The 26,952-nt window shown below is 54.3% G+C and overlaps 1 protein-coding gene across 3 annotated transcripts in view; it reads left to right on the plus strand.

Moving 5' to 3' along the window:
• ADAMTS15 (ADAM metallopeptidase with thrombospondin type 1 motif 15) overlaps positions 1 to 26,038 on the plus strand; it is a 28,536-nt gene extending 2,498 nt beyond the window's left edge. Inside the window, exons 1-8 of one of the 3 annotated variants that reach the window (XM_084976644.1) lie at positions 1,086 to 4,239; positions 12,789 to 12,921; positions 13,332 to 13,499; positions 13,890 to 14,173; positions 19,227 to 19,404; positions 20,752 to 20,933; positions 21,036 to 21,211; positions 22,662 to 26,038. In XM_084976644.1, the coding sequence (XP_084832770.1) occupies positions 4,207 to 4,239; positions 12,789 to 12,921; positions 13,332 to 13,499; positions 13,890 to 14,173; positions 19,227 to 19,404; positions 20,752 to 20,933; positions 21,036 to 21,211; positions 22,662 to 23,436 (1,929 nt within the window). In that variant the 5' untranslated portion in view covers positions 1,086 to 4,206 and the 3' untranslated portion in view covers positions 23,437 to 26,038. Of the gene's footprint in view, positions 1 to 1,085; positions 4,240 to 12,788; positions 12,922 to 13,331; positions 13,500 to 13,889; positions 14,174 to 19,226; positions 19,405 to 20,751; positions 20,934 to 21,035; positions 21,212 to 22,661 lie in introns of those variants that run through there. The other 2 variants (XM_003130081.5, XM_084976645.1) reach the window with 2 other exon arrangements.
• Positions 26,039 to 26,952: the final 914 nt, after the last annotated feature.

Raw genomic sequence — 26,952 nt, forward strand, 5'->3', positions numbered from 1 at the left:
CCTCCCTGGTGGGAAGACCATCTCTTTCCCCACAGCACCCCAGGCACTGATGGTCAGTGCTGGACACAGTCCCCCCCCCAAGCCCTGAGTGGCACTGTTTGCCCATGTCAGTGGTATAAACATTCCCACAGGACCTGTTCCAAGCTCCTGTCCTGCCGCCCCTGCCCTGGGAGATGGGGAAGGCCACACACTCAATCCTACCATCCACTCCCGCACCTCTGCTCTCCTTCCTGGTGCTGGCCGCTGTCCTGGAGGGCTAGTGGTTCCCAAGGTGTAAGAGCTCAGGTAATTATGCTCAAATAATTAGGAAGTGATGGAGTTTATTACTAAGCATAGGTTATAACTATACATCCATATAATTAAAAATTTTAATAATGACTGTGTTTAATAGCTGACAGGCAAAGTTCTTGAAAATTAACCATTTGCACCAGCCCATCCAGCACACCCTTGCCCCCAGGGCGGACTGTGGGTCTGGGCAGCCGTACCTTCCAGAAGGTCTCTCCATGTGCCCAGCAATGTGCCCTTCTGGCAGCAGGAGCACATTTACAGGGAGTCCTTGGTTCTGGGACTTTTAGGGGACACTGCGATGAGGAAAGAGCAGGGATATTGTAATAGAAGGGATAAGGGGGTTCAATGGCAGTCTTCATTTCCAACTTCTGAGCCCTACTGCCTTGAGCTAAAGGCTGAGGCCCAGGGAGCGGCCAGATGTGGGTCCCGGCTGATGTGTGGGGCATGGGGCGGAGGGGAGGTGCGGAGGAGGCATAGCTTGAAAGCACAACGTGAATCCAGACTCCAGAGCTAGTTTCTCCGGCCAGCCCACGCCTCCCGCCTCAGTTCAACGCCACTCCCTCCCCGCCAAGTGGCTCTCAGCTCTGGAGGCGGGACCGAGTTCTTCGGTGGCCCCAGGAGGCTGCAAGCTTTGGGAGGCTGGGAGGGGAGAGAGGGAGGGCGCTGACTGGGCAGTCCAAAGAGGAGGGGGCCTTTAATAGGCTCGCCGCGCCTGGTTTGCGGCGCTGCGAGTGGCTGCGGTTCGGAGAAGCGGCCCGGCACCTCCCTCTAGTTCTCGGCTGCAAATCTTCGTCTTTGCACTTGACAGCGATTGTACTTAAGCTCCCAGGGCGCGCTTTGCCTGGAAAGGCACAGGTAGGCGGCGCGGGCAGCCCGGTGCGCGCTCACTGCCCTGGGAGGATCCTCCCTCCCTGGGCTCTCCTTTCTGGGAGCTGCGGGCGGCCCCGGGAGTCGGTGGTTCTGGCGTGCGGGCTTCAGGAAGACGGTGCCGGCTGCCGGGGAGCCGAGTCGAGCCCTTCCGAGAGCGCGGCTCTGCGCTGCCCGGCGCCATGCTTCTGCTGGGCATCTTAACGCTGGCTCTCGCCGGGGCACCGGCTGGCGGCTCAGAGCCAGAGCGGGAGGTGGTGGTCCCCATCCGACTGGACCCGGATATCAACGGCCGCCGCTATTACCGGCGGGGTCCCGAGGACTCAGAGGATCAGGGACTCATTTTTCAGATCACAGCATTTCAGGAGGATTTCTACCTACACCTGACGCCAGATGCTCAGTTCCTGGCACCCGCTTTCGCCACAGAGCATCTGGGCGTCCCCCTCCAGGGACTCATCGAGAGCTCCCCGGACTTGCGACGTTGTTTCTACTCTGGAGACGTGAACGCGGAGCCAGACTCTTTTGCTGCTGTGAGCCTGTGCGGGGGGATACGCGGAGCCTTCGGATACCGAGGCGCTGAGTATGTCATTAGCCCGTTGCCCAATGCCAGCGCGCCGACGGCGCAGCGCAACAGTCAGGGCGCACACCTCCTCCAGCGCCGGGCCGCCCCCGGCGGGCCTCCTGGAGATCCTACCTCTCGCTGTGGGGTGGCCTCAGGCTGGAACCCCGCCATTCTGCGGGCCCTGGACGCTTACAAGCCTCCGCGGATAGGCTTAGGGGAAGATCGCAGCCGGCGCAGGTCCGGGCGCGCCAAGCGCTTCGTGTCTATCCCGCGATACGTGGAGACGCTGGTGGTGGCAGACGAGTCCATGGTCAAGTTCCACGGCGCGGACTTGGAGCATTATCTGCTGACGCTGTTGGCCACGGCGGCGCGACTCTACCGCCATCCCAGCATCCTCAACCCCATCAACATCGTCGTGGTCAAGGTGCTGCTTCTTGGAGACCGCGACACAGGGCCCAAGGTCACGGGCAACGCGGCCTTGACGCTGCGCAACTTCTGCGCGTGGCAGAAGAAGCTGAACAAAGTGAGTGACAAGCATCCTGAGTACTGGGACACCGCCATCCTCTTCACCAGGCAGGTGAGTTGATCTGTCACCTCTTTGGACCCAGATAGCCCCCATTCTATTGGGGTCACCGCCCTTAGCTCTCCAAATGCCCTTTGTGCCGCGCAATGTTTAAATTTCGTTGATCTCTTCCGACTGCCACTTTGGATCTTCCGGATGCACGTGGGCGGGCAGAGGAACGCCTGCTCCTTCGGAAGGTGTTGGCCCGGCCCGGCCAATGAACGCCTCCAGGATCAGGCGCGGAGGGGCAGGAACCCAGGAAGTTGCCGCCCCGGAGCCGCAGTTTGTCTCCAAGACAAATAGGAGGCGCTCTGAGGATGGTGTTGGAGAGGTCCGCCCCTACTGCGAGGGGCGTCTAAGTCTTTTCGGATACCTTCTTCGGAGGCTTCCTTTTTCTGCTTATGAAACTGGAAGTTCAGTGCCTGCTTCTTTTCTCATGAGTAACAGTTGTTATCCTGGCCCTGTCCTGTGCTGGGAAACCCGAATTGGGATAGTGGGACTCATCTGGGATTTTTCGTGGGTTGCAGTGAAAGGACACACTCAGTACAGGGAGCATCCCCTTCTTCCTTGACGCTTCTCCTACACCCCTCTGTGCTGGGCTTGTCTCCTCTTTGAGGGGCTTCTGGTCCATTCAGAGCAGGCACGCTATGTTAGTGTACCTGTTTGAAGCTTGGAGTTTCAAGTAGAGCTTCCCTTGGAGTTGAGTTGAAAACATCTCTTTCAATCTTCCCATATCCCTGTTGGCCGAGGGTGATGTATACTACCTGGTGGCAGAGCAGGCAGGGCTGCTCCCGACTTAGACTTGCTGAAACCTCCTGTGACTGCACTTGACCGCAGGCCTCCAGATTCTGCCCCTGGCGGCATGGAAGTGGAGTGAGTTCAGGGGAGAGCATCTGCAGATCCCAGCTGCAGGGCTGGAAAGATGTTGAGTCTTGGGATTAAAAAGACAGATCAGAAAAGCAGCTCTGCCTTTTGCTACAGCCCTATTGAAAGTTTAGATTCGTAGATCTTGGAGTGATTGGGTGCTGTGTTTTTGAGTTCTGAAATTTCTCAGATACAGGAGCTGGGAGGAAAAGGGGCATCTGTGTGTCCTGCTTCTTCTGATTTGGGGGCTGTGGCTTGGGTCTGTGCCAAGCTCTTATTTTGTTAACATCAGAACCACAGCATTCTGGTGATGGCACTGAATCCTTGGGTACCTGTGGCGCCCTGACCCTCCTCTGTATCCAGATGGACTGGTGCACATGGAGCTGGAGCTGCAGTCTTCCACATTAACCCATTTGGCACAGCTGGCCTCTTCCTGGAGCTGAACTTCCTCCTTTCCCAGCCTTCTCCTCCCACCACCTGGCTCCTCTCGGGAGGTCTTTGGCCTGAGTACGTTTCCGTGCATGCTCATTCTTCCAACTGAGGTCTGTAGAGCTGTCACTGCCCCGCCCCTACAAGCACTGCTTGAGTCATGGGGAAGCTACAAAGGAGGTGGCTTCAACCTCTGCACACAGACCAACTCGGCAGTCAGATGGCTGGGAAAAAAAAGCAAAGGCCGAGAACAGGCTCTCTTAATGGGCAAAGCAGCTGCTGCCCCATCTGCCACCTTGGATGGCCTGTGGGGTCACTCCCTGGTCTGAGGTAACAAAACCCAGTCTCTGATGCCTAGGGGCAAGGCTGACTTTTGGAACCAGCCCTAGGAAGAGGAGTCCTGCTGGGAATATGGATGACGCCATCAGAAGGATCTGCCTTTTGAAGAAGCCATCAAACAGCGTGACAGCTTCTGTTTGTCGGTGGAATGTGCTGGGCCCCCAGGGGGCTATCTTGACCATGCACTGTGGGTACCAGATGTATGACCACTTGGGTCGGAAGCGGTGGTTGGTGGGCATAATGTGGCTCTCAGAAGCTGTCTTTCCCTTAGGCGTTGAGAGGGCAAAGCCAGAGAATGGGGAGGCCGCTTGGCAGGCCCATGACCCAGGTATGTGCTTTATGCTGTAGAACAAACATCTCTCCCCCCAACTCCTTGCCAGCACAGACTTCAGGGCCTGCTGCATTCTCAGAGTCTTAGGAATAGCTCATTCCTAAACCCCCTGGAGAAGGTACAGTACAAGATGAGAACACCAGCGTGCAGCTGCTCTTTCCAGACGTGGCCCCTGTGGAGTCTCCGGGAACCTGGGAAAGGAGCCTCCTCAATGCTCCAACACGAGAGGGACTTTTGTCTTACTTTGCAAGGTCAGAGTAACCCATTAAGTCAGATGTGTGGGCTCTGCTTAGGCCTTATCTAGTATAATAATGGTGCAAGTAGTGCTTTTTCAAGCCAAAATTAGAAAAAAATATACATATAAAATTTGTTTGGATTCGATGTTTTTAGAAATAGGCTTATGTTGTAAATTACCTTTTGTTTCTAAAGGACCTTGAACTGATGGACACCTTTAGAGTCACCTGTTTCTTGCTTCCCGCAGAGAAATGGGAACCATGATGAGTGCCTTTTTCTGACTGAGGTCTGGTTAGGGTTTTCATGGGGAGGAAACAGTGAGGAAGGGCTTGGGCTCGGGGTTGGGGTGGGGGGTTGGGGTGGCAGGGGCGCGGCATTTCCTCCAGTGAAGGAGAGGTGAGAGCAGCTCCTGGGAGTTGCCCACACCAGGGGTCCTGGAGGAGAGCGGGAGGGCAGGCTGGCAGCTCTCTCTCCCACCCGGGTCAGGGCTGCCGTGGTGGAAACAAGCCCAACCAGGCTGTGGGGAGCCCTGCTGTCCTCTTGGCAGGCAGAGGGAGGGGTGAGGGTGTTGAAATCAAAACACCAGGAAGATGGAGACCCAGCAAGGACCCTTTACTGTCCACAAAAGGGAAAAATGGATCCTACGGCAAGTATTTTGACTATTTGGCAAGTTTACTTAAAGTTTCAGAAGGAGTCCATATTTCTGGAGGAAGAGTGCATATCGGGCTCAGCGAAGTGATCAGCCTCCAGCACATAACAGCAGGGTGAGGTCACACAGGCTTGGAACCAGGATCTGCGGAGAACGAGAGCCAGTCTTTCTGGGTGGACGTTTATTTCCTCAAGGAGAAGATTCTACGGCATCTGCGGCGTTGGGCAACAGGAGCCAGACCCTGAATGCTGAGATCCACGGGGCTGCCCTTCTCTCTCTTTGGGACCAAAGTTTCTGCTGTTTGGGTAGCTCTGTGGTCGGCTGGCTTCCATTCATTTATCCATACATTCTCTCAATACTTATTGAGCATCTATTGATTCTAGTCTCTCCTGGGCTGTGGAGGTACAAAGCCTCATCAGACATGGCCTCTGGCCTCCAGGACTTTACTGCACATCAGGGACCCGGACAGGAAACCACCCATGACCATGTGGGGTGTTCAGTGCCCTGGACAAGGCTTGGGGCCTCCTCTAATGGAAGCCCAGTGGGGAGTCATTCTCTTGAACGCTGGAGTCCAGAAGCTGAGAACAAGGGACAGAGAGGCACTGGAACAGAGGATGGAGAAGCTAGGAGCCAGTGGTGATGACCAGAAAGCTGCTTTCTACCTTGTAGGAAGCCCTCTCCTCCATTTGACCCTCTTGTTTTGCTATTTGTGATGTTTTCTCCGTAGGACTGACTGTTTTGGATTTGTAATTCGTGGGGTTTTTTGCCTGCTCATTCCCTCATTTCCTTGGTTTTCCTGTCAAGCTGAATACTGCTGTGCTACTCCCTCTCCCCCTCGGCTCCCCAATTTCTCAGACGCTTTCTTCTTCCTCTTGTGGCACCATGGAGGCAGGCTCTCTGTCATCATTCTCGTCTCTTCCTCTGCTCCCTCATGCTCTTCTGTCCCAAGCTTGGCACTTGTCTTCCTGCTCTGGTCTTGGGGTTTGTGGGGATGTATACTTACCCTACACTGTGCAGAGGGGATCAGCATTCTGGACCCTCATTTGAAAAAGAGGCCAATTCTTTCCATGATAAACTAGTTGCAACATGGCAGTGAAATTTAGTGTTCAGACAAATGAATGCTAATACGACAATAATGTGTATTTTACACACATCTCCTAATACTAAAAAGAATCATAATTTTATCAGATCTTTTTTTTTTGATTTATCATGTTGTATTAGTTTCAGGTGTATAGCAAAGTGGCTCAGTCACACACACACATTCTTTTCCAGACTCTTTTTCAATTTTCATTATAGTTTATTACTAGATATTGAATATAGTTCCCGGTATTATACAGTGGGTCCTTGCTGGTTATTTTATATATAGTAGTGTGTATATGTTAATCTCAGACTCCTAATTTATTCCTCACTCCCATCCCCTTTGGTAACCATAAGTTTGTTTTCTATGTCTGTGAGTCTATTTCTGTTTTGTAAATAAGTTCATTTGTATCATTTTTTAGACTCCACATATAACATATGATACTTATCTTTCTCTTTCTGATTTACTCCACTTAGTTTGATAATCTCTAGTTGCGTCTGTGTTGCTGCAAATGGCATTACTCCATTCTTTTTGATGGCTGAGTAATATTCCATTGCATATGTACCACATCTTCTTTATCCATTCCTCTATTGATAGACACTTAGGTTGCTTCCATGTCTTGTCTATTGTATATGGTGCTGCTGTGAACGCTGGGGTGCGTGTATCTTTTCGAATTTTGTCTTTTGTCTTTTGTAAGGGTCTTTTTTGAAGTGAGACCTTGGAGGAAGATGTTAGCAGAGAGAGACAACTGTAGATTTGGTATTTAATAGTTGGCAAATCTTTATCACTAAATGGAAACTCAACCCTATTCCTTCTGGGAAGTGGGGGGAGACAGGAAAGAGGGGAGATGATTCTCCTTGGCCTGTGGGGTCATTGTTCTTCTGCTTCCCTTTCTTATAGTAAGTGCCTCACTGAGCTGGGAGTGATGGGGTGGGGGCGATGAAAGGGAGTTTGGAGGGAGGGATGTGCGCTAGAATCTTTTCATTTTTTTTTTTTTCAACATTGCTGAGTCAGGAGGGCTGGCGAGGTCTGTCCCTCTGTAGGTCCTGCCCTTCCCTTGCCTTTGAGCTCCCTGCAGCTGTTTGTGTCACACGAGGCCCTCCGGCTCACTTGCCAGGACACCTTGCCTGGGTCTCTTGGCGCAGTGGAAAGAACACAGGCGTAGGGTCAGTCAGAACTGAGTTGGGATCCCGGCACTTGCACTTTCATCCGTGACACTGCATGAATCAGCTGTTTGAACTTCCCTCTTCTCATGCATAAAATGGGGATGATGATGATAGGGGTACCTGGTTTTCAGGGCTGTTCAGGGGATGAGTCACTGGGTGGTCCAGAATCGGCACCCAGTTCATGGGGGCTGCTACCATCACTGCCTTAGTCATCGCTCTGTAGATTTCTTGTTGTCCAGTCATTACCGATGGGTCCCCGGCTGGAATGCAGGTTTGAGATGGTTCTGATGCAGACATTCTGCCCCATTCCCCTGCAAGTATGCCTGATGCTTCCAAATTCATGTGGAAACCATGGGCTCCACAGCTGCCAGTCCCACTGATCTATAAACTGCTCTAGGCAGGACTTCTCTACATCCGGGTAGACCCTGCGACGGGCCCGTGACATTGCCGTGGTTCACTGTGTTCCCAGAAGGGAGGCAAGGCCACAGAGAAAGGACCATGGCACTCTGGGAGCTCAGTAGTTCACCTCCCTTCCTGGGGCAGGGTGGGAGAGCTTAGGCTCCTGGGCATTTCATCTTGGCTCTTTGCCATCAAGCTTTGCTCCAGAGGAAGGAGGGGCCTAGCAAGGAGCCGGGCAGCAGATGGGGACACGCAGGGCTAGGGTCAGTGTGTCCGTGCAGGTGTGGGGCAGGGAGCCAGGTGCTTTCTTGACAGGGAGGCAGACACGGCTCCCAGAGCACTTGGGCCCCTGGTCCTGTTGCCCTCCTCTCCCGGCCTCTCCCCACTCAGTGACCAGCCTGTGCTCTGGGGCCCCCTGGGGGAGTGATCTTGCCCTCCTGAGAGCCCCAGCCCCTTCATTCTTGGGGTGCTCTGCCTGGATTCAGTGCAAACTCTGTCCCTCACTACTTGTCTAACCTTGGGCTCACTGTTGGACCCTGGTTACCTGTCTCTTCAGGTCACATGTGTAGAACGGGGCCTAATAATAGCATCTTCCTCCTAAAGCTGTTGTGAGGATTCATGAGTGAGTGCAGATGAAGCTCTCAGGACAGCATCTGGTGCCTTAATGTCAGCTCTTGTTGGACTTGAAGGGATGGTTTCTGGAAAGGGTTTGGTCTTCCTGTAGGCTTTGGGTACCTCTTCCTCCTCACCAAGGCAATTCTTATTTGGTTGCCTCCATCTCTTGCTGTGGTCCTTGTGTACATCTTGAGGGATTTATATTCCAGTGGAACAGAATCTGCTGATGGAAGCTATCAGGCAGTTTTACTTTCTCTCACCAGGTGTCTTGAGTTGCACTGTCCAGGCACTGAGTTGCTGGATTTCTTATTCTTCCAGCAAAGCAAGGTTCTCCCACCCTCGGGGATTGCAAACGGAAGTAGAATTGGAGGTAAATAAGGAAATTCAGGGACTCTTGATAGAGATTCAGATGGGAAACAAGCTAAGGGCCAGCGTTAATACCAGGGCAGGGTGGTTTCACCAGCAGTTAGGATCCCTTAGCTTGGGTGGTGCAGTTCAGAGCCAAGGCCACTGCTGGCCTGGGCGTTCAAAGCTGTGGGTTCAGACCCCATCCTTATTTAGTGACCTGGCCTTGCGGGGGTGATCCTAGCTCACTGAACCTCAGTTTCCTCACCTGCAGAATGAGAGAGTGGCTCTGCAGTTCTGTGAGTAGAAAGCTTGGAAGCTATGATGTGGCCTTAAACCTGAGCATAGGCTCACATGCCCAGGTGTTCAACGTGGGCAGGAAGTTGGCTACACTGAACATGTATGAATACAACAATTACTCTGCTTGGTTTTTGTCGGTCTCCCTCTCTTCAGACGTCTAGAAAACACGAGCATCTCTGTAGCTGGCAGGGGAAGTGAGAGCAGGTGGGCGGGAGGACCCTAAGGAAGACAGCTGGCGGGCAGGTGTGGTGGATGGGGAGGGAGCACTTTTAGTAAACATGGGTTGGGCCACATCCAGATGTTACCCTTATTTATTTGTTTGTTTCCAAATTGTGGCTCTAATCCTAAACTATTTTTATAGAACGAAAGAGTTGGAAAGGAGTTCCCATCGTGGCACAGTGGAAACGAATCCCACTAGGAACTATGAGGTTGCGGGTTCGATCCCTGGCCTTGCCCAGTGGGTTAAGGATCCAGCGTTGCCGTGAGATGTGGTGTAGGTCACAGACGTGGCTCGGATACTGTGTTGCTGCAGCTCTAGTGTAGGCTGGCAGCTGTAGCTCCGATTAGATTCCTAGCCTGGGAACCTTCATATGCTGCGGGTGCAGCCTTGAAAAGACAAAAGACAAAAAAAAAAAAAAAGAAAGAGTTAGAAAAAAATAATCCAGGAAGATCAGGTACTTGTCCAAGATGATTCTTGAGTTATCTGGAAAAGCAGTTGTAGCTACAAGAAGAAGTGGCAAATTGACCAGAAATAGTAAGGCAGGTAGGAGCTGGGCTGGGCAGTGCCTACACCCTCCAGGTGGAAGGGACCAGAACAGTTTCTGGAGGCAAGTGCCTGAGCTGAAGAGAAGATGTTAAGGCAACTTGGAGTGCATCTGAGTTCGTTCCAGAAGGGTGGAGACAGTGCCACAAATGAGGCACGGCGGGGCCCTGCACAGCCGCCTGTAGGCGTTCAAAGCTCAGAGGCCCAGCAAGTCTCCATCTGAGTCCTGACTGGGGGCAGAGAGCCAGGCAGAGCCTCTGAGCCAAGCAGCTGTGTCTTCCCACAGTGACGAGCTGTCACTGCAGGATGGCTGCTCTCAGCTACACCCTGACCCTCAGGAAGTTCGCCGGCTCTTTCCTTGTTCCTCTTGTTTGATCCAGGGAAACCGGGATGTCTTGATGGAAAGAACAGGTTTCTCCTGGCCAGGAAAGGCCTGCAGCTGCATGTCTGTTTCAGAGAAAGTCCTGGGAGGAAGGAGGCTTTGGCGTGAATGACCTCCTGGCCGGAGTGGCGGGCTGCCCCATGGTCGCGGGACCCCAGCCTGAGCTCTGCTCTGCTCCAGCTGTTTCTGCTGAGCAGGGCAGGGGATGGGACTCTGAACCACTATGTCATGATCCTGTGTTTCTGTGATTCGGTTTTATCAGCTACACAATGTGGCTCAGCAGATGAGATCACCTTAGGTCTAAAAGCAGAGTGTTCTGGGTATTCCTTTCATAACCTAGAGGCCAGAGGGGCCGAGCACCCGGATGGGGAAGGAGCAGAGGCTCAAAGCGCTGGGGTGTCTGGGTTCTAGTTGCAAGTTGGTCCTGGGGACTTGCCCGAGGGGACACACCTGAGTTGTGATGGGCCAGGGCCAGACTCTAGGCATCTTGGAGCTTGTGGCCATGCCCTCTCTCATACACAAGGCCAGTGGTGACTGCACATGATGGCCAGGGGACAGTGTGACATGCTTGTCCTGCAGGTTCTCTGTACAAGCTGTGACTGCCAGGCAGAACTTTCAGAGGCAACCACCTTTGTGGGATGCTATACTCCCGTGGCATGGCCCCCTTACTCTGCCGCTGCATGAGCCTTCCTGCTGCTATTCTGTCCTCACCGTAGCCCTTCCCCTCCTTTTCCAGGCCACCCCATCAAGTCAGCCTGCTCCCCAGAGGCCACATTCCCTGAACTACTGGTCAGGTGAACCTCCCTTCTGCTTTCTGACAGCATTTGTTTTCTAGGTTTCAGAACTCTGGGGGAAGGAGAACATTCTTCAGAGTAAGAGAGGAAAGGATATGGGAATTTGGGGTCCACTTAGGGGCTCCCAGCAGGGGCTGAGGTGCTATGAGTGAGTGTGGGATGGTATTTCATCCACCAATGACTCAGTACTCTCTGTTCAGTCTGGTCACCCTGGTTGCTCTCTGGCCAGAGTCAATGTTAACTCATTAGGGTGCATGACTGTCACCTGACCATGGGAAGCCAAGTCTGACTGCTCAGGTGGTAAACTTTTGAGTGCTTTGGATTAAATTTTGCTGAGTTTTGTCCCATGACCACGTTTCCTCCTCCGCCCCCTGGCCCCACTTATGTGCCCTGGCTGCCTACCTTTCCCCAACGTCAGCACACGCACGCACACAGCCCTAAAGAGACACATAGCAGCGGGCAGGTCCGTGTGCGTGTTGTGCGCACACCCGGGCTCTGAGGGAACACCCGCAGTGCTTTCTCCCACGTATGTGGATCCAGAAGGGGCTGGCATCAGCTGTGACTTGGCGGAGAGCATGAGTGTCCTGTTCTCAGCCTCCACATGTGCATTTCTGCTCGGGGATCTAGGGTTCTCTGAGCTTCAGGGAAGCCCAAGGAGGGTGTCTGTGGAGGGTGTTGGTAATAGTCTTTATTCCAGAGGGACGTGAGAGGATTAAGTAGGATTCCAAGTGCCAAGTGCAGGCACGGTGTCAGCAGGTACGAAATCACCACCGAGCTTAGCTGTGATCATACGTTGCAGTCCCACCCTTGACACGTGAGTGTGTGGGTGTAACAATGTCGCTGCCTCCTCAGACTGTGGCGGGATTCCTCGAGATGCTGCATGTAATCTCCTAAACGGTGATGTTCCCTCTGCATTAGAGGCAGGGATTGATGAAGAGAGAACCCATGTCACCTATTCTGAGTGTCTTCTCAGGAGGCAAACAAGCACGAGGGTCTCATTCCATTTCCAGCTCTGGGCCCCTGGGGTGCCTTAGTGCATTGCTAGCCCACAAAGCTCATGAATCCTGTGACAGCCCCCCTCCCCCCGCAGGAGCCCCATTTTCCTTCTGCATCCAGGAAATGCATATCTTCAGGGCTGCTGGAGGCCCTGACCCCACTGCCAGCTGTTTCAGTAGAAAGAGAAGGACCTTCCTGTTTAGGTCACAATCCATTTAATTTACCTTCTTTGTAGTGGCCATTGAGCCTATGGTCCTCTTAACCTCTGTGGCCAGTGGCACTGGGTTTAGATCTCGGCTTGTGTCTGCCTCGCTGTGTCTCCTCGCAGCCTGTGGCAGCCAGGCCTAGGGCAGGACAGGCCTTTGGCCAGTGGTCCTTTGGCTGAGAATCTGAGCTCAATTCATGGCATCTGAAGACAGTCACTCATCAGGGGCAGAGGCTCCCCGAGCTGACTGTGGATGGGATCACGAGGGCCTGCCACCCTCACCTGCCCACCTCACCCAGCTGGGGAGTCACCATTGTCTGGGCTGGAAGGCCACCTCTCTATAAAGCAATGGCCCTTCTAGTTTAATTCCATATCTCCTAGTTTCCTTTAGTTGCCCCCCACCGGTAAGATTGGGGTAGAATCTCTTCAAGCCGCAGGGCTTTCTTCCTGAGGCCTCCTCCCTCAGCCTGGCTTCATTCCATGGATAATGGCCCCTTGGCCCCTGGGCACAGAGCCTGGGTGAGCAGGAACATCCCACAAGGTGCCCTTTCTTCCCTCTGGTTCCTTCTGTCACCGCCTCTAACTTCCCGCTGGCTTCTGCTTCTCCCCGACCTTGGCAGGACCTGTGTGGGGCCACCACCTGTGACACGCTGGGCATGGCTGACGTGGGCACCATGTGCGACCCCAAGCGAAGCTGCTCTGTGATCGAGGATGATGGGCTCCCCTCTGCCTTCACCACCGCCCACGAGCTGGGTAAGCGAGGGGCTCTCAGGCAGAGGGAGAGCGCTCCCTCCCGGGGTCTTCTGGGCAGTGGGCAGACGTGTGCCTTTGCTCCTTCTTGTCCCGAAGCCTTAACAATGGCTTATTTTTTTCCATGGCCCCAGCCCAGGTGGCCCGTGGCATTGTCCACACCAGCAGCAGTCAGAGTCTCATAGGCTCCCAGGGGAGCAAGTGTCACATACTCTCCTGTCCTCACGGAGCCCACAGCCTGATGGACAGGGCAGGCCTTTCACGAACATGCTCTCGAGGCTGTTGGCAAAGCAGCCCGTCAGGCTGCGGTGACCTGCCTGAAGACGGTCGCCCCGGACTCTCGAACGCCCCTCGCGTCTTCTTAGCTGCGTCCCCCTTCTTCTGCCCTCTGAGGCCTCTTGCTTCCCCCACAGGCCACGTGTTCAACATGCCCCACGACAACGTGAAAGTGTGTGAGGAGGTGTTTGGGAAGCTCCGAGCCAACCACATGATGTCCCCCACGCTCATCCAGATCGACCGCACGCATCCCTGGTCGGCCTGCAGCGCGGCCATCGTCACCGACTTCCTGGACAGTGGGCATGGTAAGCGGGGCCTCAGAGGAGGCCCCTTCATTCTCTCTCTATCATTTATTTATTTTTTTATCTTTTTGCCTTTTCTAGGGCTGCTCCCGTGGCATATGGAGGTTCCCAGTCTAGGGGTCGAATCGGAACTGTAGCTGCTGGCCTACACCACAGCCACAGCAACATGGGATCTGAGCCGCGTCTGCAACCTACACCACAGTTCTCGGCAACGCCGGATCCTTAACCCACTGAGGGAGTCCAGGGATCGAACCCGCAACCTCATGCTTCCGAGTTGGATTCGTTAACCACTGAGCCACAACGGGAACTCCTTTCCCTATCATTTAGACGCTGCGCTAGCCACACCCCACTTTTCCAGGCACATCCCTAACAAATGCCCTTGCCTCCCTGCAGGCGACTGCCTCCTGGACCAACCTAGCAAGCCCATCTCCCTGCCTGAGGACCTGCCAGGTGCCAGCTACACCCTGAGCCAGCAGTGCGAGCTGGCCTTTGGCGTGGGCTCTAAGCCATGTCCCTACATGCAGTACTGCACAAAACTGTGGTGCACCGGCAAGGCCAAGGGCCAGATGGTGTGCCAGACCCGCCACTTCCCCTGGGCAGATGGCACCAGCTGTGGTGAGGGCAAGTTCTGCCTCAAGGGCACCTGCGTGGAGAGGCACAACCTCAATAAGTACCGGGTGAGTGAGCTGAAGACGCGTGCAGGGAGTGGCTGGGGGCCCCCGCCTGTCACAGATCTCATTGCTGCGCTGTGCCTCGATTTTCCTGGCTGTGGTCCTGTCCCCTTCTTGATTCTAAAGCCTGAGAGAAAAGATGTGGTCGGTCAGAGAACCCAGTGAGGCCCTAGGCTGGCGAGGAGCCTTCCCAGGAACAACAGCCCTGAGCTTCGCCCCAACTCCCTGTTAGGAACCCTGGGCCCAGAATCTAGCAATTGGGGCTTGACTGGCTCACTCAGGGGCTCCTTCCTCTCTGCGCTCGTCCGGTGCTTCAGAACCTGGCATTTCTTTCTTTCTTTCTTTCTTTTTTTTTTTTTTTTGTCTTTTGTCATTTTAGGGCCTCACCCGTGGCATGTGGAGATTCCCAGGCTGGGGGTCGAATCAGAGCTGTAGCTGCTGGCCCATGCCAAAGCCACAGCAATGCCAGATCCGAGCTGTGTATGTGACCTACATCACATCTCATGGCAATGCTGGATCCTCAACCCACTGAGCAAGGCCAGGGATTGAACCCGAAACCTCATGGTTCCTACTCGGATTTGTTTCTGCTGCACCACGATGGGAACTCCAGAACCTGGCATTTCTTACATCGCAAACCAAGCTTCAGTTTCTGTTGTGGTTGGCCATTCCTGAAGGTGAAATGTAAATGAAGAAAAGTTATCTTTCCCTGATAAAAAGGAATAGCAATCAAACCGGAACAAATTCAGAACCCAGATATTCTCTGAATGTGATTAAAACTATATATTCTTCAGCTCCTGGGTTGGGGTAGCAAAGGCATTTGCATTTTTCCAGGCAGGAGGAGGTCCATCCTCTCCCTTCATCCTGGTGGCCATCGTCCCTCTCCCTGCTGCTCTGGCCGCGGGAGGGCTTGCCTTGGGGTGTTATGTACTCAGAGGCAGTAGAGAAAAAGCATTCACCAAGCACTTTCTCAGTTGCCCCAAGATGGGTGTGGTACAGAATTATGTAAAATCTTCTGTGTTCTGGGAAGTACCTTTAATTAAAGCTTCAGTCCTTTATTAGGCAACACCCCACCATATTCAGAGATCTGGGTAAGATATGGTGGTGATCAGAAAAACAAATGTGGGCCATGGCAGAGAGGGCCACCCAGTGCAGTGTGCAAGGCTAGACGTGTAACTGTAGTCTGTGGCTTCGATCCACAACACAGAGAAGTTGCGGTGAGTGTTGAGACAGCGTGAGTGTATGTGGTGGAGACAGCGAGGAAGGGTCAATGATGATGGGAGGGGCCTGGAGAAACTGATGAGGAGGCTGAATCTGAAGAGAGGCTTGAGGGGTGAGTAGGGTCTCACCAGGCAGAGATGGAGCAGAGCCCGGGAGGCGGGCTGAGCTGGAGGGCTGTGGAGATGGGTGCTCCATCAGGGCATCTTTGGGAGGGTGGTTTGGGACCAGCCTGTGTTCACCTTGACTGCCAGCCTGATGCACTGAGGCTGGAAGGTCCTGAGGACAAGCCAGTCATGGCCAGCTCCTCCTGGGAAGATGAATCTGGAAGATGAAGAGATGGGTGGAGAGGATATTGGATATAGGAAATGTGATCTGAGACACACAACCTTTTCCACATGTGCTCTGGACCTCTCAGTCCTTCAGCAGCAGAATCCACTAGCTCTTCAACCTCATTTCTAAATAAACGGTCCCCTCTCCACCCCTGGCCCTTCAAGAAGGCCACGGCCATCATCAGCTAAGGTCACAGCACCAAGCTTATCTTATCAATGGCTGCAGCACCCCAGGGATCTGACTCTGCCCACCGAGGCTAGAAGCCTTTGGACTCCAGTGATTCTTCAGTCCCATCTGACCCACAACCCATCCATCCATCTGCCTTCCTGCCATCCCTCACCAACCTCCAATCGAGCTGAGACCCTGTGGCTCCCTGTTGGAACTGCCCCTCACATACCCTCGAAACCCCCGTCTCTCTCCATCCTCATCTCTCATCTCTGGGATGAGCCACCACCCTGGGGGCATCTGATTCTCACCTCCTCAGCGGTGCCTGTGTGGGTGGATGTGGTGGGAAAACCATGCGGGGTCCTGCCCACCGGTCTCACTTTATATCAATGACTTGGACGCTGAGGTGGGCCTTTCATGCTGCCCCGGGGGTCACATCACTTTTTATTTCGGGAGTTCTCACTCTCCCAGCAGCCTAAGCTATCACTTCTCACCTCTACCCCTCTCCTCCCTCCATTACCAGCTCTAGCTGTCTCCTCTTCACTTTTGCCAGTGGCTTTTCCTCCTCTTTCGCTAAGAGAAACAAAGTGTTCAGGTAACCAGGAGAGGACTCCCCTGGCTCCCAGCACCGCATCCCCTTCTGGCACCGTCGGCGAGCTGCCCAGCTCTCACCTAAGGCCAGGCTCTGTGCTCGGCACTAGGATGCTGCCCCTCTCGTCCCTTTAAGGGAGGCGCCCCATCAATTCTCTCCTCTCTCTTCTGCAGCATCGAATGTCCCCTCTGTGGAGCTTGTCGTTCCCACCAGGACACACACTTGCTGACATGTCTTTCGTCTGAAACACACCCTCTCCTGATCCTGCTTCCTCTCCATAGAACACAGTTTCTCTCTCCAACCCCCTTCAGGGCAGCCTTCCCTGAAAGAGTTGTGGAAACTGGCTCTCTCCCATCCCTGTCTTGCCATTTTTTTTTTTTTTTCCAGAGCCCATTCCAAACTGGCTTTCAGTCCTGTTATTTATCTAAAAATCACTCTTTTTAAGGTCACCAATGGCCTCTGCATTGCTAGTCAGTGATTGTTGCCTGACCTGCGAGCAGCGTTTGACACGGCCTGTCACTCTCTCCCCTGAGAAGAGTCACCTCCCCTGTGTCCCTCCTCCTCAGTGGCTGCCCCTCCCTCACACTCCCATTTCCCAGTGTTGGGGGCTCCAGGGCTCAGCCCTTGCCCTCCTCACGATCCGCACTCACCTCTTAGGTGGCTCCCCTAGATCTACGGCTTTAAATGCCATGTATGTTTGGGTGCTGCAGATTCCTGCGTTTCAGTCCAGTCCTCTCTCCTGAACGTTGCATGTCACACTGGACCTCCATCTCTCCATCTGGATAACGGAAGACGACATCAGTAAAACACAGCTCCTCTTCATCATGTGAAACCTGCTTTGTCATCTTCCAGGCACTCAGGCCAAGGCCCACATCTGCCGCCTCAGCAATCCCTGAGCTTATTGCAGGGACAGAAGCAGGTGTCTGACAGTAGTCCTTCAGACTGTCCCCCAGGGCAGCGAGAGGGGTCCTTGGGAATAGAAGTCAGGTTCTGCCACTTCTCAGACCCTTCCGGGATTTTACTCCTCACTCTGAACAGTGAGCCCGTCTCCGCCTTCAGCTCCTGCTTTCCCTGCTCTTGCGATGCTGGAGTACTCCAGGCCCCCCCCCCCCCCCCCCGCGCCAGGGTCTCTGCGTTACCTGCGCCCCCTTATCTGCACGGCTCACTCCCGTACTTCCTTCAGGCCTCTGTACAAATGTCAACTCAGTGACCCTAGAACACAGGGCAGCCCACCTCACCGAGATGCTCCCCCTCAACTCCATCCTGCTCTCCCCCACCTGCTTCCACCCTCATCTGCCACTCTGTCCCCTGTCTTCCCTGCTGGGGTGCGATTGCTTCGAAGACAGGGATTTGCTGCACATGGTGCCAGGCTTGTAGTAGCAATTCAACAAGTATTTGGTGAAGGAGTGATTGAATGGCTCGTGGCAGGAGTGTTTCCTGTAGGGATGGGTAGAAAGAAGTGATGCCAGGTAAAAAAAAAACAAACAACAAACACAGCATCGTCTCAGAAGCCACAGAGGCAAAGATGGAAGACTGGTGACGCCAGGCCTGGGCGTAGACTCTTTCAGTCTGTAGGGGGTCACTGCTGACCATCGAGAGGATGCTCCCTGGTGAGATGGGGACTCGGCCCATTCTGCAAGGCTCGGAGGATGAGGCGGTAGAAAAAGCTGGTGTGGCTGACTTGTTAGAAGGGAAAGGATGGAATGAGATGGTCTCTAGTTTAAGGAGAAGGTGGGGTTAAGGGTAAGTGTTTTTCTAAGAATGCAACAGACATGTTGACACAATGAAACAAGAACTGCCTGACAGAGGACAGACAGGATAAATATGCTGAGATCTACATAAAGTATTTATCTTACATGGAGCCAATGGCTCTGGGTAGGTTGGTGGCTCCAGCTGATCTGTGACAGCGTTGCCATCCCAGCCTGTACAACCGGGCCGCCTCTGCTCTTGCCCAATTTGTGTGTATCCAGGGCTGAAAACTCACTTTACTGTCATCCTAAGAACAACATTATGAAGACTATAAATTTCCTATCCCTTCTCCGCCCTCTGGAAAGGCAAAACAACACTGCATAATTCACCCCAAAGCCAAATAGAGTTTTAGGATTGCTTAACTGTTTCTTATCTCTATCTCCTCTTAGCATAAACATTAGATCTGCTTATAGTGAAACTTTCTCAAATCCAGCACCCCCCCACACACACACTGAGGGGAAGACCAGTCTGGTTTCGTGAAAAGTCTCAATTATAGAAACCTCACAGATAAAAATATTCAGATATCTATGAGATGTCTAAGGCGACATGGTTTACTAGCCAGGCTGTGTCTGGCCAGCCTTTAGCTGCAGAGACTCTTGTGAGGACATTAACAATAGATAAGGAGAAACCTTGAACTCCTGCATGGTGGCAAACACTGTGCTGGGAAATTTTACACGCATTGTATCTTTTAAATCTTCCTTCTGACCTCACACCATTTTTGCACGTGAGGCACCTGAAACTTGAGGAGGTTTTGCTACTTGCTCAAGACCACCCATGAGGTAAGGGCAGAGGTGCCCATGGAACTTGCCCACCTGATTCCACAACCCAGAGGTGCTTGCTAATCAACAGGTTGAAGCGTTGTGTGTGCCCCTGGCACAGGATCATCTGCTGGCCAATTTTCTCCTCGTGATACAAAGTGGGTCTCATTTAGTGTAGCTCCCCTGAGGTTCCAGGTATGGGTGTGGCGCCCCAACCCACAGGGGTGTAACAGACGCTTTCTTGCAGGTGGATGGCTCCTGGGCCAAGTGGGAGGCCTACGGCCCCTGCTCCCGCACCTGCGGCGGGGGCGTGCAGCTGGCCCGACGGCAGTGCAGCAACCCCGCCCCGGCCAACGGCGGCAAGTACTGCGAGGGCGTGAGGGTGAAGTACCGCTCGTGCAACCTGGAGTCCTGCCCTAGCTCAGGTGAGGGAAGGGAGTGGCTATGGCCTGGCCAGGGAGGCAGGTGGGAGGCCACCAAGTTACTACAATCAAGATTCGAACGCCCGGGACAAAGTCTGGATGCGCAGAGGTGCAGAATCCCCCTGGGATTAATTCTCTGCCCACCCACCTTTGTCAGGGTGTTTTCTTCTGATGCTGAGGCTGGGGGCTAAATGATCCAAAGGGATGAGACACTAGAAGCCTCTTAGTCAAGTGCCAATAAGCCCATCTTCATAAACAGGAATACTTTCTGAAGGCCTAAGAACTTCGGTGGGAGAAAAATGACATCTTTATATTCACTTACCTTTTCATCTAAAATCTAATATTGTCTCCAGTTGGAAATTTAGGTGTTTTGTTTTGTTTTGTTTTGTTTTGTCTTTTTAATGCCGTGCCCATGGCTTATGGAAGTTCCCAGGCTAGGGGTCATATCGGACCTGCAGCTGCCAGCCTACGTCACAGCCATAGCAACTCAGGATCCCAGGCATGTCTGCGACCTACACCACAGCTCACGGCAATGCCGGATCCTTAACCCCCTGAGTGATGCCAGGGATTGAACCCGTGTCCTCATGGATCCTAGTCGGGTTCATTAACTGCTAAGCCATGATGGGAACTCCAAAATTTAGTATTTTTTAAAACTAACTTTTCTGCCTAAAACTTAGTATTTTTTTAAATTAGCAACAAACTACAGTGCTAGTAGTAGTGCCTGTGACTCTGCCACCACTAGAAATCGTGGGCTATTTCATATGACATTTCAGTTGTCGCAGATTTCTCAAAATGCCATTTGTGCTCATCACTACTTCAAAATGATAGTGGTCTTTATTTTTATTAAAGTATAGCTGGTTCACAGTCAAAATTACGGTGGTTTTTAGACTCATTATTGAATCTCGTTATTTAATGTGTTTAGCAAGGAAGCACACACATCACAAACATGTTTCAAAATATAGTGACAGTTGTAGGTTAATATGATTTATGTTCTTTGTAGTCCATGTGTTTTATGCATTTAAAAACCGTCTGAAAACCATTGCAATAGACTGCTGAAGGGCTCAGTTTAGGATTCCTTCTTCAGAAGGAACTGAAGGCCAGACTGCTGGGGAAGGTGGACCATGGCCTGCAGGATGCATTACCATCTGTTATCCTGCATCCTTTGGTCCTCGCCTGCTTTGGTCCTTCAAGATGGGTGGCTTCAGTGATGAGGACCACCTAGTTGGGGTGGGAGGTGGGCTGTTAGAGGCAGGGGAAGCTGAGCAGCCCCCCTCTGAGGGGGACTCTCTCCTTTGCCCCCTCCTCCACCGCCCCTCCCTTTAGTTTCCTGTATATGCTTCATCCCCCCAGCCTCTGGTAAGAGTTTCCGGGAGGAGCAGTGTGAGGCCTTCAACGGCTACAACCACAGCACCAACCGGCTCACCCTGGCTGTGGCCTGGGTGCCCAAGTACTCAGGTGTCTCTCCGAGGGACAAGTGCAAGCTCATCTGCCGAGCCAATGGCACTGGCTACTTCTACGTGCTGGCGCCCAAGGTGAGTGACCCTGGGACAGGAGGCCAGGGCAGGGACGAGGTCTCCGGGAGCATCGGGCTGAGCTGCCCCTGCTCCTTTTCTCCCGCTTCTGGGGCCCTGCAGGTGGTGGATGGCACGCCGTGTACTCCTGACTCCACCTCGGTCTGCGTCCAAGGCAAGTGCATCAAGGCGGGCTGCGACGGGAACCTGGGCTCCAAGAAGAAGTTTGACAAGTGTGGGGTGTGCGGAGGAGACAATAGGAGCTGTAAGAAGGTGTCAGGACTCTTCACCAAGCCCATGTGAGTTCTGGGCCCCAGCAGGGGTGTAGCCACGGCCAGGGGGATGGGCGAGGGAAGGTGGGGTGCATGGGGTTGCTCCCAGGCATCAGAAGCTTGGAGTAAATGTCAGATCCTGGCCGTACCCTTGCTGTGGAGGCTGCTTATACCTTGTCTACAAGTATAGTGTTCATTCATTAATTCATCCAACAAAGAGAGAAGCAAAGATGAAAGCTTGAGTAGGAACCACTTAACAGGAGATAATATCAGGGAGCTGGCAGAACTCTAAGGGTCTGTCTGGAGTTCTAGAGCGAGACTGACCTCTGTTCAAATCCCAGTTCCTCATTTTCTGGATGACTCTGGGCAAGAGACACTATCTTTAGAATTCTAAATTTCTTCACTTGTAAAGGGCATGTGATACTGATGTATTTCATGTCCTGCTGTTGTGAGGATTAAGGGAGTTAATTCTAAAAAAATGAATTAGCATAGTTCCTGGTGCATAATAAATGCTCACTAAATGTTCATGATGATGATAACAAGACACAACATACCTGGGGACAAATGTGACAGCCTCCCACTTCCTGAGCCTGAGGCCCTGGCCTTGGCGATGGGATTAATGGAGAATGGCAATAAACCGCAGGGAGACAGGGATGGGTTCTGGATCAGCTGCAGAAATGCCTCTGCAGAGTCTGGGCTCCTGGCTTTCTGAGGTCCAGCACAATCTCTTTGTTTTCAGGAAAGGTGCTCCTTAGAAAGTCCAGACTCAGGGTCTGGAAGAAGCGGGGGCAAGCGGCGCCCCTGTGGTCTCAGTTGAGGGGGTGTGACTGGCTCTGAGAACTGGGGGGCCCGGGTGCTGGTGATGGGAAGGGCTCCATGGCTGTCCAGGAGCCTTGACCATCCCCTGGGGGTAGGGCCCTCTGCTGAGCCCCTGGGTGTGGCTTCTTTGGGAGCCCTGTGGACAGCTGGTGTTGCAGGCTGTCCCTCGGAGACCCACAGAGGGGACCGATGGGGAATTAAAGGTAGAGACCCTGACTTTCTTCAGTGGCTGAATGGCAGGTGTCCTTTTCATAGACTAGTGGAGCCAGAATGGACCTAAGTCCTCATTTCTTCTGACCTGCTCATTGCATAGATAGGGGACCAGAGCCCAGAGAGGCTGATTTGTTTGAAGCCACCACGGAGTTGGTGGCCCAGCCAAAGTGTGGTCTGGGTCCCTGATTCCAGGGCCATGTACCCCAGCCAGGTCTTCTCCCCTCCCCCCCTTCCCCTCCCCTCCCTCTTCCCCTCTGCCCCCTTGGAGGGGTGCAGCCAGTGGATCTGGTTACGCCTGTTGTACTGACAACCTCACCACCACTGGGTTTGTGTGACCCCTGAATGGGCTGGCCAGGCTTGTACCCTGCTGCCTGTGTGACTGCGGGGTTTGTGAAAGGGAGCCAGGCAGAGGGGGTCCCTCTAACGCTCCTCACTTCCGCTGCAGGCACGGCTATAACTTTGTGGTGGCCATTCCGGCGGGTGCCTCCAGCATCGACATCCGCCAGAGAGGCTACAAGGGGCTGATCGGAGACGACAACTACCTGGCCCTGAAGAACAGCCAGGGCAAGTACCTGCTCAACGGGCACTTCGTGGTGTCAGCCGTCGAGCGGGACCTGGTGGTGAAGGGCAGCCTGCTGCGCTATAGTGGCACGGGGACGGCGGTGGAGAGCCTGCAGGCCTCCCGGCCCATCCTGGAGCCACTGACAGTGGAGGTGCTCTCCGTGGGGAAGATGACGCCGCCCCGGGTCCGCTACTCCTTCTACCTGCCCAAGGAGCCCCGGGAGGACCGGTCCTCACCACCCAAGGAGCCCCGGGCCCCCTCTGTGCTCCACAACAGCGTCCTCAGCCTCTCCAACCAGGTGGAGCAGCCGGACCCCCAACCCCCCGCTCGCTGGGTGGCGGGCAGCTGGGGGCCGTGCTCAGTGAGCTGCGGTGGCGGTCTGCAGAGGAGGCAGGTGGACTGCCGCGGGTCCCCTGGGCTGCGCGGGGTGGCCGCTTGCGACGCTGCCCACCGGCCCCCCGAGACGCGCCCCTGCGGGGAGCCCTGCCCCGCCTGGGAGCTGGGCGCCTGGTCACCCTGTTCCAAGAGCTGCGGCCGGGGGTTCAAGAGGCGTCCGCTCAAATGCGTGGGCCACGGAGGGCGGCTGCTGGCGCGGGACCGGTGCAACCTGCGCCGCAAGCCCCAGGAGCTGGACTTCTGCATCTTGCGGCCGTGCTGAGCTGGCTCGCCCTCCTCCTCACTCTCCACACCGGCGGTGCTGCCGACCTGGGCAGAGGACAATGCCCAGCCATGAGGTCACCTGCATCTGAGGACCTGGACGGGGAAGCCAAGTCACTAAGGCACAGTCTACCTCACGCCCAGCTCCTCTGGGCTGGCCTCAGGGGAGGCTGAGAGGTGCGTGGACCTGGGCAGAGGTGCTGAGGCCCAGTCCCCGAGGGACCTGGAGGACAGGCCCCTCCCATCAGGACTTCAGGGACCTTGCCCCCATCAGGGAGGCCACGGGCTGCTGGAAGAGCCATGACCCGGCAGCTTGGCATCCTCAGGGGCCCTGGGACTCTGAGCTGACTCTGAACAAGGCAGGTTTTTATGGTGCTTTCAGCCCCTTTCTGTTGTGATCCAGGTGGACTGCACAGTGAAAACTGGCTAGGGGTGGGTAGAGCTGACAGGGCTGTGGGGGGAGGTGTAGCTGGAGCCCGGGCCCCTCCTTTAGGGATGAGGGGGGTGTTGGGGGGCAGTCCTGAGTTTTGCACTTCCTTCTCAGCCCTCCCTTAAAGGGCCGCCTCTTCTCCCTGTGTCTCTTGTCATCAGACTAGTGGGGGGACCTCCAAATAGATGTCCTCTGGGGCTTTGCAGGTGGAGATAGGCGGTCTGTAAGGAGAGTGTTGCCTTTTTTAAGAGGGATCTGATGACCATCAAAAAAAAAAAAAAAGATCCTGAGACTTAGGAGAGGTGATCGATTCTGTGGCTGAAGCAGGGCGTTTGAGGAGCAATCTAGAGGGTCCTGCTGTCGCTGAGGCTGAGTCTGAGCTTTGTGGGAATGTCGCCCTAAGATGGGGAGGAGAGGGCCCCAGTTCTGATGGCTTTTGGCATCAGAAGAAGGTTTAAAGAAGGCAGATGCCGTAACCCAGCCCTGCTCCAGTCATGATCCACTAAGGGGGACGTGGGACATGCCCAGAAGGGCCAGGTGCTAAATATCCATGTGGACAGCTACACGTGGTCCACCTGGGGCTCATCACGGTGCATCGCAGGCCATAGTTTCCACAGTCGGATAAAGGGGTCCACTGTTTGCTACCTCAGGCTATGTTCTCTGGGAACCCGCCCTTGTCCCTGCCCTGGGGCAGTGGCGACCCTGGTGCTTCCAGCAGACCTGGCTGTTGCCCCCTGTAGACCAGCCCAGACACAGAGATGAACTTGGGTGCATGCTTCCTGCTTCCCACAGCCAGGCCACCCCCAGGCCTCCACATGCGACGACAGGGTCTCTCTCTCCAGGTGCCTTGGGGAAATTTTCAGGAGGCACCAAGAATCAATTAGCTGACCCCAGGGCCTTTGACTGCCACCAGTAGGAGCTGCTGGAGATCTGTCTATCTGGGAGACACGTCAGGGGAGTAGACCCCAGGGTGTTTCCCACAGCTCCACGTAGGGAAGTGTTTGGGGCTAGGGACTCTTCGGCCAAGCAGGGTATTTCTTGAGGATGTGGCTGCCCTAGCACGAGCATGGGAGAGTCTGCTTCTGAGTGTAGGTAGTAAGTCCTGGACCTCAGGGAGGTGACATCCCAGTAAGTGTCTTTCCTGGGAGAGGGAGTCCGTCCATTTTCTTTGGTTTCCTCTAATAGTCAGAATCCACAAACCAGCCAGCCAGCCACGCAAGCCTGGGATGGTGATCTAATCCCAGTCTGACCCTAGCCGGGTCCCTTAAACAAGCCCCGCTGAGGGGAAGGGGGCAAGCGGATCTCTGAGGCAGGGGTCCAGTCACCCTTGAAGAAGGGAGCGAGGAGGTGGACACTGTGGGGCTGCAGGGCAGAGGGGGACCCGCTAGCTGACGACAGCACTGCGCCCCGTGCTTGGTGCAACCCTCCTCTGCGAGGAGCTGGTGGCGCGGGGGCCGTGTGGATGGGGCCGGGAGTGGGTGGGTGGGAAGGGAGCTGCAGTCAGTGGGGGCACCTGGCCCCTCTGGAGCGGCTTGATGACCCATTTCAAGGAGGGACAACCAACTTCGTTCCTGACACAAGCTGGGTCTCTGTGCTCTTTTCTGTCATGATGTTTTTCTGTCTCCTTTTCTTCCTTTGTAAAAGAAGTGTGATCAAGACAACTTGGAAGGTGTGTCTTGTCTTGGACTATTTCAAGAATCCAACCATACTCTCCAAGGCTGAGCAGAGACAAGTCTCAAGGCACAGGTTTCTGGTGATGGGATAAAAAGTTAAGGAGGTCTCTCATGTCTGTGGAAGGAGAGGAACATTCTGGGGGCTGCAGCAACCTCTTCCGTGGGGTGTGGAGCAGTAAGGGTCTGGGCTCGGGAGCCCCGGCCCCCTCTGCTCGTCATGTGCACTGATTGGAGGGCCTTGCCATGCTGCAGTGGGGGTCAGGGGAGCTGAGGACCAGTGGAGGGACCTGAGTGTCCCCAGCCTGGGCCCCGGCTCGGGAAGGCACTAGACACTGTCACTCACAGAACCCCCTTTTGTGTTTGGTTCTTTTGCATTTCATGTACTGCAGAAGGATGGAAGGGCCTGAGTACTGGCTGGGCTGTGTATACTGTGTATACGTGGGAGCTGGCTGCTGCGGGGACAACAGCCTGCTCCCAATAAAGTTGTATTTAAGACCTGTGTCCTGCCTATGTGACTTCATCTCATCTGTGCACATGTGCCGCTATCTCGGCACCCACGGTGGGCCAGCCCAGGGTCCCAGGCTGGTCCCTCTGGGCTCGCCCAGAGACAGATGGTGACAGGCGTGGAGTGTGTGAAGAGGGGATGGCCTTGTGCTGAGGAGGAGCACTTGGGTCTAGGGATGTGGGGTTTGGGGGAGAGTGAGTGTGTGTGGGGGTGCTGGTGGAGGAGGAGCACACCCTGCTGAGAGGAGAGGTGTTCAGCCAAGGAGCACAGGCTGGGGCTTAGCAGCCAGAAGGGTTGGGTGTGCAGGTGGCCTGAAGGAAGACCTCTGGGGCTGGCCGGTATTCCAGGGGCAGGGGAGCAAGGAGAAGCCAGGGGTCCATCATGCTCCTGGGCACCTGTCTTAGGAGGGAGTTCTGTTTCTGGAGGGAAATTTCATTCCTTCTGTTAGGAGAAAATTTCCATCTTGTTCTGTTTTGGTGAGATGATGTTGGCAGATACTCAGGCAGGGCAGGGTTGGATCATTTTAAAGAACATCCAACTAAGAGGCCAGAAGCATGCCTGGGTCTCAGATCTGAGATGTCTCTTGGAATCCTCCCCCGCTTTGTTTTCTTTTTAGGGCCACACCCTCTCATATGGATGTTCCCAGGCTAGGGGTCCAGTCAGAGCTGCAGCCGCTGAAGCCAAAGCAATGCAAGATCCAAGCCACGTCTGCAACCTACACCACAGCTCACAGCAAATGCTGGATCCTTAACCCACTGAGCGAGGTCAGGAATCAAACCTGCATCCTCATGGATGCTAGTCAGATTTGTTCCTGCTGAGCCACGCGGAAACTCCCTTGGAATCCCATTTTCTAATCTGCAGAGTGAGAAGGTAGATTTCATGGTCCTTCAGGGTGTTTCCAGCTTTTAC

Source organism: Sus scrofa, chromosome 9, assembly GCF_054392235.1.
Source record: "Sus scrofa isolate SSC_HxYL_T2T_F1_AM1 chromosome 9, Sscrofa_HxYL_maternal_Yorkshire_Landrace_v2.0, whole genome shotgun sequence".
NCBI lineage: Eukaryota > Metazoa > Chordata > Mammalia > Artiodactyla > Suidae > Sus > Sus scrofa.